The sequence below is a fragment of the Lathyrus oleraceus genome, chromosome 5, assembly GCF_024323335.1.
Source record: "Lathyrus oleraceus cultivar Zhongwan6 chromosome 5, CAAS_Psat_ZW6_1.0, whole genome shotgun sequence".
Classification (NCBI taxonomy): Eukaryota; Viridiplantae; Streptophyta; class Magnoliopsida; order Fabales; family Fabaceae; genus Lathyrus; species Lathyrus oleraceus.
The window spans coordinates 558,014,223-558,041,780 of record NC_066583.1 but is presented as its reverse complement, the minus strand read 5'-3'; the positions used below and the strand labels follow the sequence as shown (position 1 = coordinate 558,041,780).

The following is a 27,558-nucleotide window of genomic DNA, read 5'->3' as shown; positions in this document are numbered from 1 at the left end:
TGCAATGCTATGCAATGGACCATGTTATGTTAATGACCTAATATGAAATGAATGTACAAAAGGTAGGGTGCAAATTTGAGGTGCTACAGTGTGTCCAAGCATATAGGAGCATATCTTATATGTGAATCATGCACTTAATCATAGTAAATATCCTAGGTTCATAGGAGATCGGTTTAAATTGGTCATAATATGTTGCAAAACTCATATTTGGAAGTTTAAGCTCTATGCGTCGACTTATGACTCGGAGCAAAACCTTCGGGTCCGAACAGTTCGAGTCACAGGTCGACTCATTCCTGGAAAACCTGAATGAGTCGACTCATCCACTCCTTCAACTCGATGGTTCTGACAATGAAATACATATGTCATGTGTTTCACCCAGTAAACGCACATGCGTGGATTCTTTACTCTTGTTCTTTTCAGATGCCTCCGCACCGAAAATGGTTCACTATATTCAGGTCAGGTAATTTTGGATTTGTTTATCTGAGAGATGATAAAGCGTGTATTATCACTAGAATGAGACAAGTTAAAATTTTCTTAGATGATGATATCGTGCGAACATTGAGTGAGGTCATATATTGAGGAAAAACTTGATTTCCTTAGGTGCTCTATAGAAAAATGGTTTGACCTACAAGTCTGATAGATATAGGAACATTATGAAGGTTAGCAAGGGTGTCTTGATTGTGATGATAGCAAGGAGAACTACATAGGTAACATCTATAAATTGTTGGGGAACATCGTTGTAGGTGATGTTGTATCAGTTGAGTCTGATAATAAAGAAACTGAACTCAAGCATATGTGGAAGTGAATATGATGATATAATAGTCTAGAAGAGAGAGAGAGAGAGAGAGAGAGAGAGAGAGAGAGAGAGAGAGAGAGAGAGAGAGAGAGTCGACGCACTATGATTATACTAGTTTAATGCATTTGTCATTTCGTGGAATCTAATCCAGTTTTTGATGGATATCCATTAGAAAATTTCTTCCACTATTTTTTATTATGGTTACACATTTGTTTGGTACAAGATGAATATCACATAAAATTATGCAGAATATGCTTAACGCCTAAGCCAACTATTCTTTTTTATTTATCTTCTTCGATCTCTACACAACTCACTAAGCTTGATGATAGAATCGACTTCTTGATTCTAACATCACCACCTTCAAACCTTCAAGTTTTTTCGATTTGATTTAGATTGTCGGTTTAATTGTTTTTTTCTGATTCGCTTGGACCCTTATCCATGAAAGAAGCAATCATGTTTTGTTTTCTAAAATATAGTAATTTAATTCTTTTAACTTTTTTAATTTAAGTATAATAATTTATTATTAGGAAAAATTACGAGAGAGGTCCTTTTGTAATAAAGTGATATTTAAGTTTTTTTTATAGCAATTTGGTCCTTTAGGGTGATTTCTACATTTTTTTTTCATATTTTGAACATTTAAAAATGTGTAATTGTTATATTTTTAGTTGCACTTCATCAATTTCATACCACTCAAAATGATTTCATCCACAATTAGCATATTCATTCTGTTAAAAAAGGGTAACGGTACACATTTGATAACTTAAAAGATCAAATTATTAACAAAAACTTAAAGACCAACCTGTTAGAAAAAAGTTAAATGACCTTATTATTAATAATAAGGGGACTAAAGTAATAATAAATTATTACATTTAAGTTAGTTATTAAAACAAACATCTAATACAAAAAATATTTTGAAAAATATTGAATTATTAACAAAAACTTAAAGACCAACCTGTTAAAAAATAAGTTAAATGATAAGGGGACTAAAGTAATAATAAATTATTACATTTAAGTTAGTTATTAAAACAAACATATAATACAAAAATTATTTTGAAAAATATTGAATTATTAATAGATAGTAATTTAATATAAGTGTTTTTATAAATATAAAAATTAATTAGAAGTTTTCAACTAAAAATTAATGAAAAATGATATGGATTAATTATTGCAAATGCAACATTAATACATCATGAAATTAACTACTATATATTTAAATTGGTCTCGGATTTAAAAGGGAGTAAAATTCCAAAAAAAAATGAAAAAGGAGAGATCATGGAAAAAAATAAATAGGAGGAACAAAGTCCCGTTCAAACCAATATTTTAAAATTTATGAGTAAAGTTACATTTAAACAAAAGGAAGTTTAAAATAAATAGAGTAAAATATGGGGGGAAATAGGAGGAACAAAGTTACATTTAAATCAATATTTTAAATTTTAAATTTTGCATTTTTTATACCAACATTAATTTTAAAAATTAAAATTAACTTATTTTAACTATAGTTTCTTTTTTAAAATTAAAGAGGATCAAAGCCTAAAAGGAGAGAAAAACTTCAATGATACCAATCTCGGGACAAAGGATGTCGAACCATCGGATACAACAAATTGCTTAATGAAATCTAGAATATGAACACCAAATTCTAAATTTACTTCGCGTTCAACATCAACTTTCGCTAATACATCCGCCTACTTGTTCGCTTCCCAATAAGAATGAGAAACATTCAACATCAACTTTCGCTAATACATTCACGTGCTTGTTCGCTTCCCAATAAAAATGAGAAACATTCACTTCAACGTGCATCTCTATAAAAAGTAAAATCAGATTAATCATTAAAACTCCCTCCATACCTGGAGCTTTGCCCGTTTCAAGCATTCTAACAATAATTAAGGAGTCAATATTCAACTATACTCCATAAAATCCTAACTTTTTCGTGAAAGATAACCCTTCGTATATTCCTCATAATTCAGCTCTAGTGACATTGATTCCCCAATATATCATCCTTACAAATACCATGCATATCATGAATGATACTAAAAGATATTAGTCCATATGTAAATATAGAGAAAATATTAAACTTTAAGTTTGGTGTCGGGACGAGTACACAAAACATGTCATAATGATATTAAAAGATATTAATCAGTTCAATAGATGACTTACCAGTGAAAGAAGATATGCAACAAGTAGTGAACGAGGGAGTGCGGAAGTGAAATACCAATGGAAAGCATGTGTCTAACAATGTTTGTGAAGGAACTATTGGAAGTCCTTAATAATTCAAATGCTTGATAGAAGCTTTAAAAAGCACTGCAGTGAAAACAGCTTATTGGATAAGTTGTTTTGGAAATAAGTTGTTTTTACAATTCTGTTTTTCTGTTATTCTTGGGCCTGTTTGTGGTTCCAATTTGTACCTTATAAATAGACATTGTATGTCATAGTTGAAAGGTTAATGCCATATGATTCAATTCTCTCAATCTTTCTCTATTTCTCTATCTCTCTTTATTCACATTATCATCTTCATCTTTCCCAAACACACTGTTTTTCACCACTCCATTTCTGGTTTTTTCCAACATTTGGCATCAAGAGCCTGGTTCTGATCCAATTCCGCTGCAATCATGTCCGTTTCAAACGATAAAATACCTACCAATCTTCCAATCCTTGACTCGAAAAACTACGACAAATGGGCGAAGCAAATGAAGGTTTTGTTCGGCTATCAAGACGTTCTTGAGGTGATCAAAGATGGTGTTACGTCTCTCGTCGAAGGAGCTACGGATGCTCAAAAGGTTACGTTCAAAGAAGAGAAGAAGAAGGATTACAAAGCGCTGTTCTTGATCCATTCTTGTGTCGATGGTGACAACTTTGAAAAAGTAGGCGATTGCGATTCCGCAAAGCAAGCGTGGGAGATTCTTGAGAAGGCTTATGCAGGGGCTGCCAAAGCCAAAGTGGTGAGGTTACAAACTCACAAGCGACAGTTCGAGTTAATGTAAATGGAGGACAAGGAGTCGATAAACGATTATGTGACGCGTATTACGCGTGTGGTGAATCAAATCAAGTCGTGCGGGGAAACTACGGTAGAGCAGAATGTTGTGTCGAAGATCTTGCATTCTTTAACGCCAAGATTCGACAACATTGTCGTTGCGCTTGAAGAATCGAAGGATTTATCTTCGTTGTCGAAGGAGGAGCTTCAAAGCTCACTAGAAGCTCATGAACAACGAATGGATGAGAGGGGAAACGATAAAGCGAAGTCGGAAATAGCATTGCAAGCGCGACTTCATGAGAAGAGTAAACGATCGGAGAGAAAATGGCATCCGAGAGGGAAGTCCAATTTCCAGAATTTTGGTGGTAGAGATTCACAAAATTCAAAGGGGCAAAAAGGTGAGGGAAGCTCCAAGGAGGGTGATCAAGGAACCCACAAGCCATTCGACAAAAGTAACGTGAAGTGTTACAATTGTCAAAAACTTGGGCATTTCGCAAAGTATTGTCACGCGAAGCGAAGAGAAAATCGCGCGGATGAGGCAAAGTTTGCTAGGGAAGAAGCGAATGATGATAATACGCTTCTTGTGATGATCACGGAAGAGAATTATGGCATGAGAGAAAGGCTGGACAGCAGTGGCAGCAGTGCAGACAATTCTACAGAAACACGTTCGGAGAAAAACGGAATGGTAACGGTTCGAGATGGAATTCAAAGTAGCGATGAGTGGTACTTGGATTCTGGTTGTTCGACTCATATGACGGGAAGAAAGGATTGGTTTGTCAAGATCAATCAAGCCACGAAGAATAAAGTGAGATTTGCCGATGATACGACGTTATCCGCCGATGGCGTTGGAGATGTCTTGATCGTGAAGAAAGACGGTGGTCGTTCATTGATCAAGGATGTGTTGTACATTCCAGGAATCAAATGTAATCTCTTGAGCATTGGCCAACTACTCGAGAAAGATTACATTATTCGCATGGAAAACAAGGTATTGCGCGTTTTGGACCGAAAGGGAGTTTTGGTACTTAAAGCACCGATGGCTGCCAATCGAACTTTCAAGATAGCATTGAAAGTAATGGAGCATCGATGTTTAGCTACAACGGCAAGTCGTGAGGAGTGGTTGTGGCATTACCGTCTTGGTCATCTCAATTTTCGAGACCTCGACGCGTTGCATAGACATGGTATGGTGACCGGGCTGCCAAGAATCGTGGTTCCAGCTGAGTTGTGTGTTGAATGTGTTCAAGGGAAGCAACACAAGAGTGTTTTCAGCAAGGATACAGGTCATAAGACCAAGCATCTTCTTGAGGTGGTGTATTCGGACGTGTGTGGGCCAATGCAAGTCAATTCGTATGGAGGTAACCGATACTTTGTCACGTTTATTGATGATTTCAGTAGAAAGCTGTGGATTTATCTAATCAAGAGGAAGGATGAGGTGTTTGATATGTTCAAACGATTTAAATCCATGGTTGAGCGACAAAGTAGTCACAAACTCAAAATTCTCAAAACCGATGGAGGAGGAGAATTTACTTCGAGGGAATTTGGGAGTTATTGTGACGATGGGGGTATTGTGCGTGAGGTTGTACCACCCTATACGCCTCAGCAAAATGGTGTTGCCGAGAGAAAAAATCGGACGATTATGAACATGGTGCGTAGCATGTTGAAAGCGAAAAATCTTCCGAAAGAGTTGTGGGGAGAAGCTGTTTCTACAGCTGCCTATTTGATAAACAGGTGTCCTACAAAGAAGCTGGACAAGGTTACTCCAGAAGAGGTATGGTGTGGACACAAGCCAAGTTTGAGTCACTTGCGTGTTTTCGGATCGGTAGCGTTTCGACATATTCCGGGTCAGATTCGAAAGAAATTAGATGACAAGGGTGAAATGATGTTGCTGGTTGGTTATCATCCTACCGGAGGCTACAAGCTGTTTGATATGAGTAACAAGAAGATTGTGATAAGTCGAGATGTGATCGTGGACAAGTTTCGGCAGTTTGACAGCAGAAAATCTGTCATATCAGTTCAGGAAATCAATTTGCCTCAAGATGAAATCGATTTCATGCAGGAAAATCAGCATTCTGGAGCTGCTGGAACTGGTTCTGGTGAGGTTGAAATCGATTTGCCTCAAGGTGAAATCGATTTCATGCAGGAAAATTTGAATTCTCAGCCTGCTGAAGGTACTGTACAGCAACCTTTTGTAACCGAAACAGGTGAATCAAGTAGACGACCAACAAGGCAAAGAGGATTGCCTCAAAGACTCCGTGATTGTGAATTATTCCGAGATAGCGAGATCAACAATGAGGGTGATCTTATTCACTTCGCTCTAATGGCCGAATCCGAACCGGTGAATACGGAGGAGGCATTAAGCGATCCAAAGTGGATGTGTGCGATGAAAGAAGAACTGAATTCGATTGAGAAGAACAGTACTTGGATGTTGGTTGATTTACCGAAAGGTAAAAAGGCGATAGGTGTGAAGTGGGTCTACAAAGTGAAAGCGAATCCGAAAGGCGAGATAATCAAGCATAAAGCTCGATTAGTAGCGAAGGGATTTTTGCAAAAGGAATGGATAGACTTCGATGAAGTGTTTGCTCCAGTTGCAAGGCATGAAACCATTCGGTTAGTTGTTGCGATGGCAAATAACAACAGCTGGCCGTTGTATCAAATGGACGTCAAATCTGCGTTTTTGAATGGTCCACTTGATGAGGAGGTATATGTGAGACAGCCACCTGGTTTTGTGATCAAAAATCAAGAGGCAAAGGTCTATAAGTTGAGGAAGGCACTCTATGGTTTGAAACAAGCTCCAAGAGCTTGGAACAAACGCATAGATGGATTTCTTAGCGATGTTGGTTTCAAGAAATGCGTATCCGAACATGGAGTTTATGTGAAACCGGATGCAAGTGAGGGAGTAATCATTCTTTGTCTTTATGTGGACGCTTTGTTGATTACCGGCAACTGTGAAAAGAACATTTCAAAGTTCAAAGGAGAGCTTATGAAGGAATTTGAAATGAGTGATCTTGGTATCATGAAATACTTCTTAGGCATAGAGTTCCATGGGACAAAATTGGGACTGCTCATGCACCAAAGAAGGTATGCCATGGAAATTCTGAAGAGGTGTGATATGGAGCATTGCAATGCTGCCACAACACCAGCCGAGACACGATTACAGCTGTCCAAGAGTGAAGAAGAACAAGATGTGGATCCTACTCAATACCGGAGATTGATAGGATCATTGCATTACTTGTGCAATACGCGGCCAGATTTGGCGTTTAGTGTCGGTATTGCGAGTAGATTCATGGAGAGGCCGAAGGTATCACACTTAGCAGCAGTTAAGAGGATCCTTAGATATGTGAAAGTTACTCTTGGTTGTGGAATTTTGTTTCCGGCAAGCGACATGGGCAGAAGTTGTGAGTTACTCGGATACACCGATTCCAATTGGTGCGGAGATAAGGATGATCGAAAGTCTACGGCGGGGTATCTCTTTATGTTCGGTAAGGCACCAATCTCTTGGTGTTCGAAAAATGAACTGGTTGTAGCCCTCTCTTCTTGCGAGGCCGAGTATATAGCAGCGTCGATGTGTGCATGCCAAGCTGTGTGGCTGGTGAATCTATGTAAGGAGTTGGACAGCAGTAGAAATGGGGCTGCTTTGCTACTTGTGGACAACATTTCAGCGATAAACCTTGCTAAGAATCCCATAGCACATGGGAGGAGCAAGCATATTGAAATGCGATTCCACTATTTGAGAGAATTGGTGAGCTCCGGACAGGTGCGTTTAGGGTACTACAGAAGCGAAGAACAAGTTGCGGACTTGTTAACGAAAGGCGTGACAAGTAATGTGTTCAAGAGACTTGTGAAGAAGTTGAGCATGATGAGTGTGGAGCATTTGAATTAAGGTGGTGTATTGGAAGTCCTTAATAATTCAAATGCTTGATAGAAGCTTTAAAAAGCACTGCAGTGAAAACAGCTTATTGGATAAGTTATTTTGGAAATAAGCTGTTTTTGCAATTCTGTTTTTCTGTTATTCTTGGGCCTGTTTGTGGTTCCAATTTGTACCTTATAAATAGACATTGTATGTCATAGTTGAAAGGTTAATGCCATATGATTCAATTCTCTCAATCTTTCTCTATTTCTCTATCTCTCTCTATTCACATTATCATCTTCATCTTTCCCAAACACACTGTTTTTCACCACTCCATTTCTGGTTTTTTCCAACAGGAACATACAGCATGCAGATTTTGGATAATGACAAGAAACAAAATCCATGTGACTCACCCATAGGCAAAACAAGAGAAAATTCATCTCATCAATAATGGTTACAAAGAGTAACCACTTCCCACCTAATTCCCAATCCCAATACACTTTAAACCCTCAATATTGCATATAGATTTAGCAAGAGCATAACTAACTTGAACATACTAGACTTTAGCGGTCAGCCTCTAACATGAAAAAAAAAGCGGAAAAAAGATTACCTAACTCTTCATAAAATATTTATCATATAGTTTTGATATTCTATAATAAGTAGTTGTTCGGTATAAACTCAATGAAGGATACTCCCCATTCAGAACTCTTGTTAAGGACAGAGTTAAACCAAAAAACTTCAAATTCAGGCCACAACAACCTTTTCCACATAATTGAGTCAACCAATATGGTTATACCTGTAATGTATATAGGATTAGGATACCTAAATATCAGAATCAAATTTTATCGAAACCACTGTTGATAAGCATACATTTTACTTTTATTTAAATTAAAAATTAACTAGAAAAACGTTTCACCAACCTACGCATAAGAAGGCCATCCCAGTACAGTATTTTAGAGCACTCCATACTGAATTTTTTTTCGTCTTCCCTTCAGTGTTTAATTAATATGATCAAGCTTTGTGCCTGATATATGGAGAAGGTAAAAGGAAGACCAAAACTTGAGATATATGTAATGCCGAACACAAGATTATTACAATCATCAATGTAAAATCCAACATCAAATGTTAGTTTATATTTTCTTTTTAAAGATAGCAACTTCACTGTAAAAGACTAATTTGGAAACTAATTCTCGAACAGTAGATTTAATCAAATAATAATAGCATTGCAAAAAGTACGTACATGTTTTGAAGTGGGAAAATTTGCATAAAAGCTAGTAAAGGAAAATTAAAAATCTGTCCTAAGATGAAACTGAAGTAAAACAATATGACATACATACCAAAGAGTTTAGAGCGGCATAAAAGCGGCCCTGGAACCAGTATCCAAACGCCAAATTCACTGCAAATAAATAAAGAAAAACACTTAACCATGATGTTGACTAGCACATAAGAAAATCCCTTAAAAGGGTATTATTAGAATTTAAGGAAAAATTTGCACCAAAAAGAATTCAGGGGAAATAGTGAGATTGAAAATAAAAAATGAATCAATGCAAGGAACTTACCTATACCCAGAGCAAGAATGTTAGGAAGCGGGCGAGAACAATAGAACAGAAAATGAAACTGAATGGAAGTTAGTATCACAAAGAAGGTTTCTACTTGGCGCCCAAATTTATCCCTTATCTGCGCAACAAATGACATGATTCAGGGAACATATTCAACTTAATCTACAATAGTGGCGAGAATTCCACAGTTCTGCTGAAAAACTGTCAAAGGAACAAACAACTACATCTCCCCTACCCTTTAAATAGTTCACAAACAAAATATTGTGAAGTCAAATCTCTAGAAAGCAACTCTACCCTGTATAGATTTGCATGATCTGAAGTACAGTCAAGATGCACAAAATAAATAAGTAAGTTTCTACAAGCATAGCAAATTGGCTAGAATGTTTTGAAATCGTGATTTTGTAAATGAGGTAAAATGTTTATGAAATCCTATTTATCATAACAATGTATAGCTATGATAACTAGTTAAGCAAAAAAAAAAAATGTTTATGAAAAGTTCTAGAACGCTATGTTAAAAAACTATTGTCGTTACTATCATTTCATATGAAACCTGAACTATAATTAGATAGGTAAGACATCAAAGATTTTGCTGAACACATATGATAGATTCAAAGAAAAATTAAATCATTTACTCAATATAGGCCTTCTTTGTTGATTATCATTAAAGATAATAAGAAAGAGGGAAAAGGAGGCAAAGGTGCAAACCTGAGGGCGAAGAAATCTTAGTGTATACAGTACGATGCATCCTAGGACCATTCGAACTGCATATCAACAAGAGGCTACCTTTGAGAAGAGCATAAAACTTTGGCAAATGCAGTAAACTTGCAGTTAACACAATCGGAGACGTAACAAGTGACACAAGCAAAGCACCTGAAAAATTAAGACGGTTAGAGATAAGATATATAATAATATGAGATGAGAATGATCCAATTGCTACTACAACATCTAAACAGACTACAATAAGGGTTAGAAAACAAGCTAGTTCTAACAATCCCAAACAATATTAAATGGATTCACACTAGGCCATATTTACTCACTTATCAGAAAAGAAACTTCTAATTTCTCATAAATAACAAATCAAGACCAAAATGATAGAAAAAGAGAAAAATGGTAGAAAATTCAAAGCTTACCAATGAAAGTGCGAGGAACAACGCCAGGAATTCTTCTAGTAATCATATATTTTCTTAATAGAATTGTGACTGGAGTAAAGTCTAAACAAAATTTTGAACATCATAAATAAGGGACATTGGAACAATGAATGGTGAATACAAATGAAAAGAAACCATTTCCTAGTAAGGGTCCAATTCCAAATTATCATCCATGTGACACTATCAGTCCAAATCTAAACAAAATCATACTTAAAATGGTACAACTCATACAAAACATACACAGGGATAGTCAATTCCTATTGAAGCTAGCATAGAAGTTTCAACTTTCTTGTAGTACAAACAACACCTAGCATTTCATAATTGTCTTCATAAGCCATAGAAGCTTGAGAGAAAAAGAACATCAAAATATTCCCCCCTATGATCTAGCAACTCATTTTGCACTGGTCAAAACAAAAACAAATTCTCAAAAGCTACTATCTACTTGGTTGAACAACACTTGAGACTCATCATCATCATCACCATCCATGTTTTCACTGTCAGCAATATCATTCATTCTTTCAACCTTGCTTGACAATTCATCTTTGCTAATTAGCGATGCATACGCTTTATCATTATGGTACCCTGACTTCCTCAACAACTCAATTAAAACCTCGGCACTCTCCATCTCGTCTTCGTCTTGACAAAGCTTAAGGAATGCAGCCAATTTTATCGGTTTCGGTTTCCAACTTTTCGAACCACTAGTCGTAAAAGCCTTTTCCAAGCACAACAAAGCGTCTGAAACCCTCTTTTCTGCAATATGAGCCTCAGAAATAAGCTCCCATGTAGTCGAATTCGGACATCCGCCCCCTTCAATCGTATGCTCAAAGAAACTCAAAACTTTATCTGATTTTCCATTCTTAAGATACCATCCTATGAGAAGGTTTCCTATTCTAGAATCATCGGTCGGCCTAACCAAAACCCATTCTTCAAAAAGCTTTTCCGCACCCTCAATATCGTCCATTCTAACGAGAGAAGAAATAACAGAATGGTATCCTAAGTTAGGTATACTTGGAAATATTGATTTATAGTTATTCCATACACGATAAACTTCGTCCTTGTTTCCAATGCCTCCGTACAAACTAAGTAGATAATGAAAAGGTACTCTATCTCGACCTAATATCCTACTCTCGATTTTCTTCAAGCACTCTTGTGCTTTTTCAAACAGTTCCATCTTAATGTACATTGCAGCCATTGTACTAAATGTACTCCAGTTAGGGATAATGGTAGGATCCTTTGACATTTGTTCAAAAACCTGTTCCATCTTTTCTATCGACCCTTGTGATCCACAAGAAGATAACCAGATATTATATGTATATATATCTAGTTGTATGTTGTTTTCTTTCATTTCTGAAACTAACATATCAACTTTACCATACTCTCGAAAGTTCATGTACATCGTCATCATTAAATTAAACGGTAGCGAATGTATCAAGTACCCTTTGCTTCTCATTACGTCAAGTAAAGATTCCGCTTTCTCTTTCGATCTAGAATGAACATACGCATTCAAGAGGGCACCATATGTCCTCTTGTCTTTTAAATCTTCAGTCAGGTTCAGAAAAAATCCTTCTGCTCTTGAAATTCCGTGAACTCTTGAAATTAAATCTAACTGAATCGCAATGTCACTTGCAGACATTCTAAACCTCTCCGGTCGGTTGTTTATCCAATCACATACCTGCAAAAGACGCTCATAAGTTAGTACCTGAACTGAACCAAAAAAAGTTGAAATTAGGTCCTCAAACAATTATACTTTTTGTTCAGATCCTTTCGCTACACTACTGTTAGACAACTATTTGTAATTCAAACTTGAGAAAAATCAAGCTAATCAACACAAACATCCAACACAAAACCGAATTCCACACCTAACACACCTCCATTCAATTCAACAAAAGAATTCATTTTTCTGACCTAATTAGAATTAAAAAAATTGAATGATTAATTATTACCTGAAGAGCTTTATCATGTCTTCTATACTTTCTCAACTCCTTAACAATTCTACAAAGTTCCCATTTTGTAAGAGATTTACCTTCATTCTCCCACTGATTCAACACAGAAGCGGAACCCAATTCAGGTTTTTCCATCATCGAGATTCTCTTGTAAAGAACATTCCATTTCTTAAGTGGTCTTCGCTCGAAATCAACAGTACCATAGTTGTGGATTTTTGAAATGGAACAAGTCAACGAGAGTCTTCCTCTTCTCTGATAAATGTAACTGACACTGAGGCTTTGTTTGAATGGAAGAGTGTGAGAATAGAAGAGAGAAGATGAAAGAGAAAGCGAAGATTGAATTTGAAGAGGTGTCGTCATCATTCTGTGAAGAAAATTGGAAAATGGCTATGAAGCATGTCGAAAAAGTTTTTGTTCAAGATAATGAAAATGTTTGGATTTCAGATAGAAGGTTGTAAATTAATTTTTGTTTTGTATTGAATTTTAATTATGTTAACATATTTGTTGGAATAAACATGATTAAAAAATATATATTATAACTCATACAACAGTATTGATTCAACACAAATTAAAAAAAGCATTTTTCTATAAAGGAAAATATAATATCTAAATTTTAGTTTTTTAAATTTAAATAATTTTAAAAGATATTCTTATGTATTATTGGTATTCATATATATTAGAAATAAAGAAAATTATTTTTAATTTTTAATTTATTTATTTGTTATGATATAAAAAATATTGTATCGGAGAATATAAATATGGTTAAAGAGTGCTTTATACTATCATATTTCTAGATCATCTAATAGTGACTTGTCTTATAAAATTTTGTAATAACTAAACTGTGACATTAAAAATATTTGTTTCAACTATTATCTTTTTTGTTATGATTTAAAAAAACCAACAAAAATTTAGTATTTAAATTCGAACATCTCTTTATTTTTTAAATTTAAGGGTGTATAATTAGTTGGAGTAGTCGTGGTAATGTTAGAATATTTGATTTAAAATAAGTATGGATTTCATATCCTTAAAATAGATTCTTAGAATAAAGATAAATTGTTATGATTGATTATACTTTTATTGGTATATCAAATACTTCGCCCTCTCCTTTAAGTTCCCTATACGGAAGGTCAATTAAACACTTCGCCCGTTATCAAATCCTCGTGTTTGAGGGATTATGTAGTGTTATATTTTAATCAGACCCCAATAAGGGATAGTTTAGGTAAAAGTAAAGAAGACCAACAAGGTGGTAAGGGCGAGGTGTCAAACGAAGCCACCAGCCGACCGAATGTGGACCCACAATGACTATTTAACGAAGGGTCAATCAAAGGGAAAAATCACTTTCCCTATAAGCCAAGGAGACCAAGTCCTTCCATGACCACATTCTTTGGTCATGAAGCTATGGTAAACCACTAATTGGATCTCTAACCCAAAATCCAAGAGGTATCTCTAAATACCTTTCCCCTAATGGGAGAAAACGACAGATCATTGACACATAAAAAGCATAATGCTGACATACTCTCAAGTCATACACACTTACTACTACTCATTACGCTTGTTGAAATTTGCTAGAACGTTTATAATAATGCAAAAATAGGCAAACATATACAATACAATTTTGGTTACACTCGTTAAGCATTACATATATAAATGATTAACATAATCTTATATTTTAATATCAATTAATTATTACAAAAATCACAATAGGAATAATAGGACTTAGAAAAAATTATATTTAAACTTTATATTATGATTTTTTATAGTGTTCTAATTTCTATGAAAACAAATAAGAATGTACTTGGATTCTTGATGTAAATTCTTCTTGTTTAGAATGTGTCTATGAGACATCAGTTTATTCTTTAATGTTTGAAACTAAAACCTCGGTTATAATTATTTGTAATACTTATAAGATTGTTAGAAGATTAGTTATAAATTAAATGCAACGAGGCTAGATTCGTGAACAAAACCCCCATGTTAATCGCTTAAAATCTCCGCCGTCGTGACTTTATTCGAAGACTTAGGGTTTCGACTCAGAATGTGGATATTCATCTGTTTTTTGGTGTTCGTTGGCTTGAGGAGGAGATTTCTAGGGTTCGGTTTAAGAAAATCTCTGTTTAGATTTTTTAGGGTTTCCGATTTAGGTGGTTTGGTTGATCTTTGTTAAAAACTGAGGTCGGATCTATAATCTTTGGCCAAAAAGATGGGGGCTTGGTTTTATTTTTAGGGTTGAGGATGGTGGTCACCGGAGAAGACGGTGGCGGCCAGCGCGCGCCGTCGTTTCTCCGATGAAGATTGCTCGGAGGCAGTGGCGGAAATTGCAAAGCAAATTCTTTTTCTTTTTAAGTGGAGTAGAGAGAGAGCGAAGAGAGAGAGAGTGAAGTGAGGGAATGACCTCTCTTCCTCTGATTTTTGTTTTTATATTTTATTATTATTTGTTTAGGGCGCCACGTGGCCCCTTCTGGTGGCGCCATATGTTTGGCCAACCAGGGGATCCTGTGTGGATCCCCCCACCATATGGTGGTACACCCTTATATGCATTCCCTTTGATCTTTGACCAAGTCAAAGTATGTTGATCGTCTGGTCCTGATTTCTCCATATCCAGTCAACGTTTGACCAAGCCATTTAGGGCTTTTGGCACTTTCATTTGGGCCAACTCTATTGGGGTCCAAAGACATATTCTCTATTCAAACCCCCATTCTATTTCCCGCAGCACCTTGAGTTGGGCTTTTCTCTTACTTGGCCCATTTGCTTGCATTTTTTATTTATTCCACTTATTCTGTTTTATTTCTTTACATAAAAAATATACAATAGACTTTTGTGGCTATTAAATAAAAATAACACAATGCTTTAGTTTACTTACTTTATTTCAAAATTATACTTATATTATTATTATTAATAATTTTTTATAGTAAATATGTAGTTATATTACTATTATTATTATTATTATTAATTTTTAATAGTAAATATGCAATTATATTATTATTATTATTAATATTTAATAAATATGCAATCATTTGGTTATATTCATTTTTTAATTACTTATTATTTAATTAAAACAATCCATTAAACATTTAATTAATTAATTAATTATATCATCACTAATGTCATTCATAACTTAGATAATTGTTTATTTTGTGGAGCGTATGTGCATGATTATTTCTTTATTTATTTGTTTATACTGAACCTTGAGTGCACACGAAATAACATGTTATAATTGTGACAAAATTATGTCGCTTTCACCGATTTAAAAATCATTCGAGCCAATTTCAAAATAAATCACATACTTCTCGATTCAAAGTCGAGCCCATTTTCAAGCACCTTTGTAAGTCGATTGCTTTTAAAGCATCGCCATCAACCTCACATGGCTTACTTTTGGACCTTCTTACAATGAGACTTATTCGATTAATCGATTAGATGAACAATACACTAAAGTAGTTAAATTCATTCACAAAATACAAATTTAAAACCTTGATCCAACATCGAGTATTTTCATTCAAATTAATCCAAAATACCTAAATCACAATTGAATACCATTTCGTTCGGAAATAAAAACGAGGTAATGGTTTTGAGTTTTCAACTCCCCTCCTCGATTATTTAAGCACGAACTCTTATATTCGATTAGTCGAACAACCATCATTTCTATCCACCTAAGCACAAACAAATCGAATCATTTTATAATAAGAAATGCAAAGGGAGATGACTTTGAGTCTTCAATTTTTCTCTTCGATTATTTGAATACGAGTTCTCTTACTTGGTCAGTCAAACAATCATCATTTCTCCACAACTTCTAAACCCGATTAAATAAAATTATTTTCATAAATAAGCTAAATGAAAAGGGAGATGACTTTGAGTTTTCAACTTTTCTCCTCAATTGTTTGAATACGAGTTCTCTTACTCGGTCAGTCGAACTATTGTCATTTTTCCGCTAACTCATATTGTAAGTCGAATCACTTTCATAATAAATCGTACGAAAAGGGAGATGGTCTTGAGTTTTCAATTCCTCTTCTCAAATGCTTGGATATGAGTTGTCTTACTCAGCCATTCAAGTACTTGTCGTCTATTCCAAAAATACATCAACCATACGTAAACTTATTTTCATAACCACTCAGATGAAAGAGAAAGTGGTCTAGAGTCTTATATTCCCTTTCCCGATTATTAGGATACGAGTTGTCTTACTCAGCTATCCGAGTATTCGTCATCCATTCAAAACACCTTAATTATTACCAAATCCTTCCTATAATTAAGGATGAAAAGGAAAGTGGTCTAGAGTCTTTTATTCCCTTTCCCGACTATTAGGATACGAGTTGTCTTGCTCGACTATCCGAGTGATCGTCATCTAACCAAAAACATCCCAACCAATCAAAACACCCAACATATTAATCCAACCTATCACCCTCGTATGACCAAAACCATTTTCAAAAAAGGACACCATTTAATCCTTTCTAATGTGCATAACAAACCAATGATTAAGCCTCCGCCGAGAGTAGACAAGTCAATGTTTAGCCTTTAAGATACGATCTAAACAGTTGTTCATTAAAAATCACCAACCAATCATAGTTCCCTGAACTACGAATGCTCTGTTTTCCTTATTGCACCATAAGGATACGTAGGCAGGAGATTGATGTATCTTCGCGAGCACACTAATAAACAACCTCCCCTTTCCCTTTCTGAGGTTCTCATCCATTTCTATTTTTAATATTTTATAACTCAAAGATAACAAACAAACATAAATTAACACTCGAAATGCAAATTAGAACTAAAAGGTTCCCGTTGAATACAACGGACGTAAGGGGTGCTAATACCTTCTCCTCATGTAATCCACTCCCGAACCCGAATATGGTTGCGATGACCATTATTCTATTTCCTAAAGGTTTTATCGATATTTTCCTATTCCTTTACTGGGATAAATAAAGTTCGGTGGCGACTCTGTTCGAACGTAAATATTTTCCGCGACCATTGCGAGGGATCGTATTTTTCGAGATGCGACACCCATCAACTGTCTTTATGGTCATCCAGTTACGGACAATGTTTGATCGGCAACAAGGCACTCGACTTTACATCTAGGGTCCATAGTGGTTTCAGGTCGAAGGGTGGTATACACCATTATCACCATGAGAATAACTTATGACACTTTGCATAACATTTTATATAGTATTCTCATAGCGGGTCAATCCAGTATAAATATTACTCTTAATATTCATATCTATGTTTAAGACTTGATAACTCCTTATCCATGATCCATGAGATGTGATCATCAGTCTATATACATAATAGTCTTAATGCTTCAATGTTATCCCACTTCACAATAAAGCTCAACTATGGATACTTTAAGAATAATGTCCTTATGTTTAATGTGATCTCATGATTAAGTCATACTTGATACATTAAACGGATTAGCTATTCTAGGGACTTTATTAAATAAACATAATAAAGAAAAAGCCTTTTATTATTAATAAATAATTCTATACAAGTACCAAAAGTATTTGCCTTTAGGGCTTACACCGACAAATAGCTCCAAACACATCAATGTGAGGCATCATTGGATACATGATGTTTTGGATGCTAAGTTGTTGGAGTTAACTAAAGTTAATATTGGTGATAATAGTTATGATATAATTACTAAAGTGTTACCAAGAGAAAAGTTTGAAACTTGTTGTGATATCGTCGGTTTGGAGATTTCCTCCATATAGTTATGAGGGAGAGATTTGTTGAGTTTAGGCTCCCTTCCTATGTGGAGAAAGACTAGATATGTTAGCCCATTTGTGTATCACTTACATAAGTGGAGAGAGACATTTTAGGTTAGAGAGAGAGAGAGAGAGAGAGAGAGAGAAATGTATATATATATATATATATAGAGAGAGAGAGAGAGAAAGGTATAAAAATCAGCTTCAAAAGAGAGAAAACATGAGAGAAACCAGTTCCTACTTTTCTGCAACCAATCTTAGTAAACTAGAGATTCCAGATTCATTAATCGTTGGATCGAACTCCTTTTTGGAGGGTAGGTTTGCAATAGATTTATCTAACTTTTGACAGTTCAGATCTTCGAAGCGAAATATGAGCTGAGAGATATTTGTTGCACACTGAAGTTGCAGTTTTTGGGTATTTTTCAGCTTATTGTTTCTTATTTGTAAACTAGTTTGCATTGTAGCTTGCTTGTTGGTAAGACTAGTTTGTCATCACTTTGACACCCTCTTGTACTCTTATTTGATTATAGTGGAGCTATTTTTTTATCAAATAATAATTTTATTCTAGAATGATACAAACAAACCAATCCAATTATCCAGACAACGAAAACAAACAAGCAGAGCAAAGGAAACCAAAATCAACCTAGCAAATCAAGTTACGTTTCTCATACAAAATCTAGCTAACTTCCGATTTTTCTCCGCCCGCCAAAGAACATTTTGAATGATATCCATGCTTCATAGCTCTTTCGTATTTCGATTATGGAAAACTGCTTGGTTTCTAATCATCCAAATCTCGTAAATAGTTTCCATTGAGGCACACTCTAATAGCTTAGATTTATTTTCTTTGCCTTTTATATTGTCATTGCACCAGTGTAATTCAGTTTCCCATCCTTTATGGTCATGATTGTAGTTCAGCCAAGCAAGGACATGGCTCCAAACCCTTTTAGTTTTGACACACTTAAAAAACAGGTGGTTACAAGTCTCATGATCCCCACAATACATGCATTTTCCATCTGTAACAGTCCCAAATTTACTCAATCTGTATTTGGTTGGTAATCTCCTTTCACAAGTCATCCTAAGAGTGAAAATAGATCTAGGTCTAGCAAGGTTTCCAAAGAAAAAAATTCTCTAAAACGCTTTGGGTTTAGCATCTTGTACATCTCACGAGTCACGTATTTGCCCAAAGCTTGAAAAAAAACCAAATGGTCTACTGCTTAAGAGCTTCTTTGTGCTTGAAAATGAATTTAATAATCCAAGAGCTATGTGTGGCTGGTTGGAAGGTTGTCACATCTCTTCTTTTGATGTAATAAAGGTGTACCCATCAGATCCACAACTTTTCTTTTTTGGCACACACATTCCACAATAATTTCCCTATAGTAGCTTTGTTCCAATTGGAGAGAGAAATAATATTTCTACCACCAGTAGAAGTTGGGTCACAAATGTGATCCCACGAGATATGAGCTTTCTTCGAATGGATATCTTTAATGGTCCAGAGGAACTTTCTATAAATACTCTCAATATGATATATCACTTTCTTGGGGAGAGGAAAGATTTGCATCTAATAATTGGCAATTGAAAATAACACACTCTTTACCAATTGCATTTTGCTCGTGTATGATAGGAGTCCAGTGCTCCAATGGTTTAGCCTTTCTAACATCTTATCTATTAAAGGTTTGCATATAGTAATTGACAGTTTCCTAATGGCCAAAGGAACTCTAAGGTTTTTGAACGACATACTTCCTGTAACAAAACCAGCCGCCTCCTGAATAAGCATCTTAGTTACATAATCCACCCCATCATAATACATTTTACACTTAGGGATGCTAGATTTTAGGCCAGTTTCAGCAGAGAAGTGCCTGAAATTGCTCATCATAAGCTTGACAGATTCCACATCACCTCTCATAAATAGAAGTAAATCATCAGCAAAACATAAATTTGTGATTTTCAGCTTGTCACACTTTTGATGGAAGTTGAAGTTGGGGATAAGATCAAGACCTAGCATATTTCTATGAAGATATTCCATTATCATGACAAAAAGAAGAGGTCATATATGATCACCTTGTCTCAATCTTATTCCTGCTTTAACAGTCTTAGAGGGAACATCATTAATAGAGAAACAATGTGATACAGTAGTAACACAAGCTACAATCCAATCGATGAAGGTTTGAAGGAAGCCAAAATCAGTCATGATGTGAATTAGAGCAGATCACTCTACTGTATCGTAAGCCTTTTGTATGTCTATTTGGATCATACATCTAGGTGATATATTTTTCCTGTTATATCCTCAAACCAGCTTCTGCACCAACATAATGTTATCATGAATGACTCTTCCTGGCATAAAAGTTGATTGCCTTTCATCAATCACTTCATGAATAACTTCTCCTAGACTATTGGTGAGTACTTTTGAGATGATTTTGTAAATAGTGCTACAATAGGACATAAGTCTCGTATCTTTGATAGTAGCAGCTTTAGATGTTTTTGGAATTAAGGTGACAAGAGAATAATTGACAACTAGATACTGTTATTGGTTTGAAAGAATTCCCTAATTACCTCTTGCACATCATGTTTCAGAATTGGCCAGACAAATTTAAAAAACAAGGAGTTGAAATCATCAATCCCTAGAGCTTTGGTATTACCAATGGTTGTAGGAGCATTCCAAATTTCCTTGTCATCAACAAGTCTGGTCAGATTTTGAGCACTCTCCCAAGATAAATTATTACCCCTTATAATAGCAGGAACTTTAATGCCTTTCAACTCATTAGCTTTATTTCCCACCAGCTTGGTGTAGAAGTCCACGATCTTCTCTTTATAAGCCTTCTTAGTGCTGAGAATATTTCCATTTAAAGAAGTAAGAGAGTATAGGCATTTATTTTTATTACTTTCTTTCACTGAAGCATGGAAAAAATAATTGTTATTGTGTCCAAGCTTCAACCAATCAATCTTAGCCTTTTGCATAAGAACATATTCCTCAACTTGATTCAGTTGAATAAGGTGGTGTAGCAGTAAATTCATGACCATTAAGCTATGGATAAATTTAACGTCAATTAAACCAAAGTCACCACCGCGCTTTTATTGTTTCCAAAGGAAAAGGGAAAAGTACTAACAAAACCCAAAGATAAGAAGTTTTCAAATCAAAACTAATAAAATGCTAGAGATTTCAGGTAAGGGGGTTAGTTATACAGAGGGAAGGTGTGAGCATCCAAAGTATCCTACGTACTCCTAGGGAGCACTTTTTATGTGTGTATGTGTTTTTGTATAAAAGATGTTTGCAATAAATAGAGTGGAGGGATGAGAAAAGAATTCATTAATTTTTTTTTTGACAAGACCTTCGGATTTGTGCCTACGTACCAACATAAAAATGAGGGATCAAAACCTCGTAGTTCGTGGTATCAATTTCAAAGTGGGTGAATTGCTTTTAACAAAAATTTAAGTTTAAAAGAGGCACAAAAGGCCTAAAAGATTTTGAATGAGTGTTAGTTCTTTTTGTCTTTTGAAAGTTTAAGTCAATATAGTTAAGTTCATTTACAAGTTTAATTAAGAAAAAGAGTTTTAAAATGCAATGGCATAAGGCCAAAGTTTCTAATTTGCAATAAAGTATAAGTTTAAAAATCACAAGAAAAGAAGGTTTTGAAAGAGGGGAGAGCTTTAAAATTTAAGAAGTGGGAGGAGATGAAGAGACTAATCCCAAGCAAAAATTTATAAGTTGAGAGTTGAAAAGATCTGACCAATGGGATGCAATCCAATAGGCAAGAATGTCATATAGAAATCCATTTTTATTTGGACTTTGGAATCAATCAATATCAATACACAAGTAGAAAGATGAAGAGCAAGGCATCAAATAAAGATAGCCACATCCAAGTTAGAAACTCCATAGTCTTCTTCATAATCTCCCATGCATCAAATGACATACTCCTTGAATGGCTCAGAAATAGGCATTACACACATGTTCAAAGTAACATTTGCATCAAGACCATATAGTAGATGAACTCAAAAGGGATCTCAATACTTGCATCAGATGAAAGTTCAATTCACAATAACTTGGATTCAGAAAAGTTGGCATTGGCCAAGTCCTTTTGCATAAGGAGTGTTGCCTAATTCTAATTCCAAGTCTCAGATCAAATCCAACAGCCCACACAAACATTTTTTAAGAGTTTTTGTTGTTTATTATGTACATTAAGGTCCTAAGACCACAAACACAAAACAAAATACACAAACAAGTATATACAATCACAATATATTCACAATACATGGCTCAAGTGAGCAAAGTAAAAATGGCATTAAAATAAACAAGTTAAATGATATGAATAATGGAAAATGACAAAAGGGCTTGAATTTAAAGTGAATAAGGTAAATAACTTAAAATTAAAAATTAGTCAAATGTTAGTTGATTAGATGTTAGTATTGTTTTTGCTTTTCAATTGTTTAAGTCATTCTTTGGAGAACACTTAACCCTCTATTCACAAGCATGGATCCTTGAACCAAGACATCTTCCAAAGGAAGGAAAAAAGGTCAAGTTTACACACAATACCATGAAAAGGGGAGACTTATAATCTCACTTACTAGAATGTTATGCTTTTGGGGTCAAAATTTAACGATATGTTAAGCAATCGTAATTGGACTTATGTAGAAGTCACAACTATCTTAGGTCGGGCAATAGAAATTTTAGTGTTAATGCATGTTAAAGATATGGTATAATGAACCATACTCCTAAAACATACCACACTTAAAAAGAAGATGACAAAAGGGTGGACCTAATCTCATCCATATTTATATTGGTTTATGAACTAATTAGCCTTAGGATATAGAGATATCATTGGTTAATGAAATGGATGGATGGAATGGGATTGAAGATGAAGAGGGAGGGGAAATGAGACAAACACAAATTGGTCATGGGAGGATGAAATGTATATTTCATCAATCCCCTAAATCCAATGATTTTAATCCAACAAAGTCAAATCAACCTTGACCAAGGCCCAAACACAATGGTCGAACTTCACAAGTCAATAAAAATAGCTCAACACAATTTATTCACAATTAAACAATTAAAAATGCATTAAATTAAATTATGTTTGATCAAAAACCTAAAATCTCTTCAAAACACCAAATAAATGGCCAAGAGATTTATCCTAGGTCAATGAAGGTCAAAGGACCTTAGACAAAAAAAATCATAATTTTTGGAAAGTCAAAAGTATTTTTAAACAATTAAAAATATGCACAAAAACAATTAAATCATGAAAAATATTAATGTTCATCCATAAAATAATTTAATTCAGAAAATAAAAGAGAAAAATATTTGAATTTTTTTGGTGAAAGTCTCATATTTTTTGGATCAATATTAAAATTAATATGAATTAATGAAAATAAAGAAATTAAAATGAAAATTCAGAAAATCAAAAATATGTGGACCATCTGATCTCCCTCATTAATTGAGGTGGCAGATCAAATGGTCCAAAGCGTGTGTTTCATGTGGTCATCAGTCAACTGCGTAGCACGCATGGTAATCACAACCAACGCTCAAGATTAAAACAATTTGAATGGATCATGTGGTTCAGAGAGTTACCAACACATCGCCGGAGCCAGGGCTCCGGTCTTCTTCTCTGGTGGACCTCACTGGACTGGTCCACCTTCAACCATCACCAAAATGAAAAATCAAGACATGGATTCAAAGAAAAATGCTCAGGAGCTCGAATCTTGCCTCAATTTTGTCTAACTCCAAGTATATAAGAAGATACAGGGAGTTGAATTTTGAGGATCATGATCTGAGTTGCTTTGATTTGACCTTTAAGCAACTCAATCTTGTTGCCTACATTGGTAGGACTTCAGATAACCAAAAACCAACAAGAATAGTGGAGAAATAAGATAGATTCGAAGAGTGGAAAAATCTGGAAAATCACCTTCAATGGAGTTTCAAATTGGCACGATCTTGCTCTCAATTATGATTGGCCTTGCTTCAGATGCTTGATGGAATAGAAATGGATCAAGGAAAGGGATGGACTCTTGGAGTTTCAATCTCAAAACAGTTGGAGATTTGAAACTCGATTTTCAAAGAAAATCTTCAAGCTTATCCTTTAATGGTGAGGGTTTAGGGTTGCTGAATCAAAGCTTGCGCATGAGGTCCTTATTTCTGAGCAAGAGAGCTTCTATTTATAGGACAATGGGATTGATAATTGCACACTTCCATTTTTAGCAAAACTTGAAAATCTCTCTTGCATGCTTGCATGGGTGTGTGATAGGCCCATCAATTGATGCACCAAGGTCCAAAGTTGAGTGTAAGCCATGCTGAAATCATGTTCTCAAGCCATGCATTCGTGTATGAAAAGTGGAACTTGATATTATCCAAATGGTCCTTCAACTTTAACCCATGCGCAAGTTATTCATCCTTTGTCCAAATGAGATGCTTTTAGACTTTTTGGAAAGGTTAGATCAAAAGGAACAACTTTCATGTTGAACACTTTTTCCATTTGAAGCTTGGATCATGATGAATTTTGAGGTGGAAGTTTGGAAAATCAAACATATAAAAAAAATCTAAGTATCAAGCCATATCTTCACTTCTTCCACCTTAAATAACTTTTTCTATGGACTTCAAATGAGAAACGTTACTTCATCAAAGTTGTATCTCTTTCAAATCCCTTAAACTTGGTCATAAATTTGAACTTATTTGGATTTTGGATGAAGGAGTTATGTATTTTAGAAGTTGAGGAAAATCACTTGTTCAATGGTATTGGCCCAAAATGACATATAATATTTCTTCTTGGCACATGCATTTGCAAGTTGAATTTGGACTTACTACAAACATAAAAGTTGAAGTAGACATCTTTAATTTGATCATTCAATTTTAATGGCCTTCATATCATACAAAATGAGCAAGTTATGATCTTGGGAAGTTGACCTCCAAATTAGGGTTTATACAAAATGACCTTTAATCTTTCACCTTAAAAAATGACTTTCAAAGCAAAATTAGCTCTTAACCTCAACATGAAAGTTGTTTGTAATGTCATTTATAGTAACTTTTCTCTTGGAAGAATTTTCATATGATAAAAATTGTAGGAGATAGGGTCTAGGGAACCCCAGTTTTGACTAGTTGAATTCCTCTAGTCAACCACCATGAACCAAGTTGCTAGCTTGATATTCTCTTGACTTTTGGGACTCATGGAGGATCATGTATGCATAAGATGATGAAATTTTAAGTATCCCTTGAAATATTTGACCAATTGGTGGAGAAACTTATTGAAGAAGTCACATAAGATACCCAGATGAATTAGGGCTTCCAAGGCAAACAAGCTTCAAACTCTTGATGATTTCTTGATAAAAATAACATGTGAAGATCATGGGGATCCATATATGATACTTATATCCATGGTAAACAATTTCTTGATTGAGCTCTTTGCATTGAGGGTCTTGAACCCTAGATATGAGCTTAATAGATCAAAGGTGAGCATACACACTACCTACAAAAGCAGTTAAACTATACAATGACATATTTTTGGTATTTTTGTTAGTAAATAAAGAAAAATGAAGTATGATACAATAAAATGTGATTGGTGATCTCTCCCAATGCAAATCCAATGAATGAGGGGTAAGGAGGATGCCAAGGTGTGATCCCAATTTTAATGCATATGATGAGAATAGCATGAGGGATCTTAGGGTCAAAATTGGGGTCTTACAGCTTCCCATATTTAAGGACGTTCTAGATGAGGAGATGAAGGTTAAAATCTTTGCATCGACTCAATAGAATTAACTTAAATAACAATATATAGAAACAAATTTTGTTCCCTAAGAGACCTCATGATGCATATGATATGAATGTTAAAATAATCTTTGCGGGGAAAATGTTGCCACAAAGGAAAAGAATCCGGAGAGACCGAAAGTCCGTAGGAGTATAATGCATTCCGTAAGGAAAACTCACTAGGGAGACAAAGACTTTAGGGGATAAAAAGGTTGTGCATAGGCCAGGCTACGACTTTTAAAACTACCAGGGGACTCGAGGGATTCCACGAAAATAAATCAATGGAAAGACTCGGTCGGGGAATAAAAGGAACATCTGCAGGGGAAACAGGTAGATCAGATCAAAGATGAAATACTCGAACCAAATAGGAAATGGCGATCTCACTGAGGAAATACGCACTCAAACTCAATTAGGGAAGAAATGATCTTCAACATAGGAGTAACAGAAGTATATTATCCACTACCGGTTACTGGGTAAAGGGATAACATAATCTGTCAGAGAGGACATCCGTTACCAGTTAGGGTAAACATATCAAGGATGACCCGCTGAGGAAAGAACCAAATAGGATTTACAACTACCGGTTACTGGGCAGAAGACCACCAAGAGAGAAAATATTTGTCACCGGTTAAGGTGAACATATCAAGGATAGACTCAAAGAGAAGAATATTTGTCATCGGTTAAGATGAATATATTAAGGATAGAGTCATCTTCGGACATTAGGAAGAATATACATTACCAGTTAAGGTAAACATATCAAGGATAACTTCCTGAAAAAGTAGGAATTATATCTATCGACGACTGGATAGAATACCGGAAAGAGAATATCCGTCATCGGTTAAGATGAACATATCAAGGATAGACTCCGAGGGGGGAAATAGGAATTACATTTATCGGTTACTGGATAGAATACCGAAAAGAAAATATTCGTCATCGGTTAATATGAACATAGCAAGGATAGACTCCACGAAAGGGGAAGCAGGATTTATAACTACCGGTTACTGGACAGAAGACCACAAAGAAGAGGAAATTGTCACTAGTTAGGATGAACATATCAAGGATTAACCTTCTCGGGAACAACATAGGGATTACAACTACCTTTTTACTCGGTAGAATACCAAAACAAGAATATCCGTCATCAGTTAAGATGAACATATCAAGGATAAACTCATAAGGGAAAGAGTATCTGTCATTGGTTAAGATGAACATATTAAGGATAAACTTCCTGGGAGACGTGAAAATGAATCCGCTGGGGAGAAAAAGGTTATTTTTTCCAGGTATTAGGGAAGAAGTGAAATACTTGCAAATTGAGAAGAATATTACCCACTATTGGGTAATAGACTCTCAGGGGACCAAAAGCATTTATCTAGGTAAAAATCTAGAAAGAAACAGTCAACCAAATACTCAATCCAATGAGGATATAACTCAGGGGGAGTGACTCCATCTTGATAATCAACTGGGGAGGAAGCTAAAATAATGATCATCCACGAGGAAGTAACTCGGTGGGGAATGAGAAAGGTTAAATTCTTTCTGCTTAAGGGTCTAACACTCTATAATTGGAAGAGGACAAACACACCAAATCTGCGTAGGGGGGAAAGGATACCACCGTAGCAGAGGATCATAGAAATAGTGAATCACAAAGTGCATTATTAATGCCACGATGAAATCTATGGATGTATATATATATATATATATATATATATATATATATATATATATATATATATGTATATATATATATATGTATATATATATATATATATATATATATATATATATATATATATATATATATATATATATATATATATATGATAATTATGTTGACAATGTGATCACAAAGGATACAAATGTCACTGGTATGCATCACCAATACAATACTCATCCAATCCTCAC

At 35.0% G+C, this 27,558-nt stretch overlaps 2 protein-coding genes across 2 annotated transcripts; both read right to left on the bottom strand.

The window, feature by feature from the left end:
* Nucleotides 1–2,365: 2,365 nt before the first annotated feature.
* On the bottom strand, nucleotides 2,366–10,022 carry LOC127082046 (dol-P-Man:Man(7)GlcNAc(2)-PP-Dol alpha-1,6-mannosyltransferase). The gene is made up of 7 exons (XM_051022269.1): nucleotides 9,873–10,022; nucleotides 9,168–9,285; nucleotides 8,909–9,004; nucleotides 8,704–8,769; nucleotides 8,529–8,597; nucleotides 8,301–8,404; nucleotides 2,366–3,022 (listed from the first exon to the last, which is right to left on the bottom strand). The coding sequence occupies exons 1-7, from the start codon at nucleotides 9,921–9,923 to the stop codon at nucleotides 2,930–2,932; spliced, it is 597 nt and encodes a 198-aa protein (XP_050878226.1). The 5' UTR covers nucleotides 9,924–10,022; the 3' UTR covers nucleotides 2,366–2,929.
* Nucleotides 10,023–10,426: 404 nt separating this feature from the next.
* On the bottom strand, nucleotides 10,427–12,717 carry LOC127086383 (pentatricopeptide repeat-containing protein At1g02150). Its single transcript, XM_051027142.1, has 2 exons — nucleotides 12,259–12,717; nucleotides 10,427–11,987 (listed from the first exon to the last, which is right to left on the bottom strand). Exons 1-2 carry the CDS (start codon nucleotides 12,619–12,621, stop codon nucleotides 10,740–10,742), a joined length of 1,611 nt encoding a protein of 536 aa, XP_050883099.1. The 5' UTR covers nucleotides 12,622–12,717; the 3' UTR covers nucleotides 10,427–10,739.
* Between the last annotated feature and the right edge of the window lie 14,841 nt (nucleotides 12,718–27,558).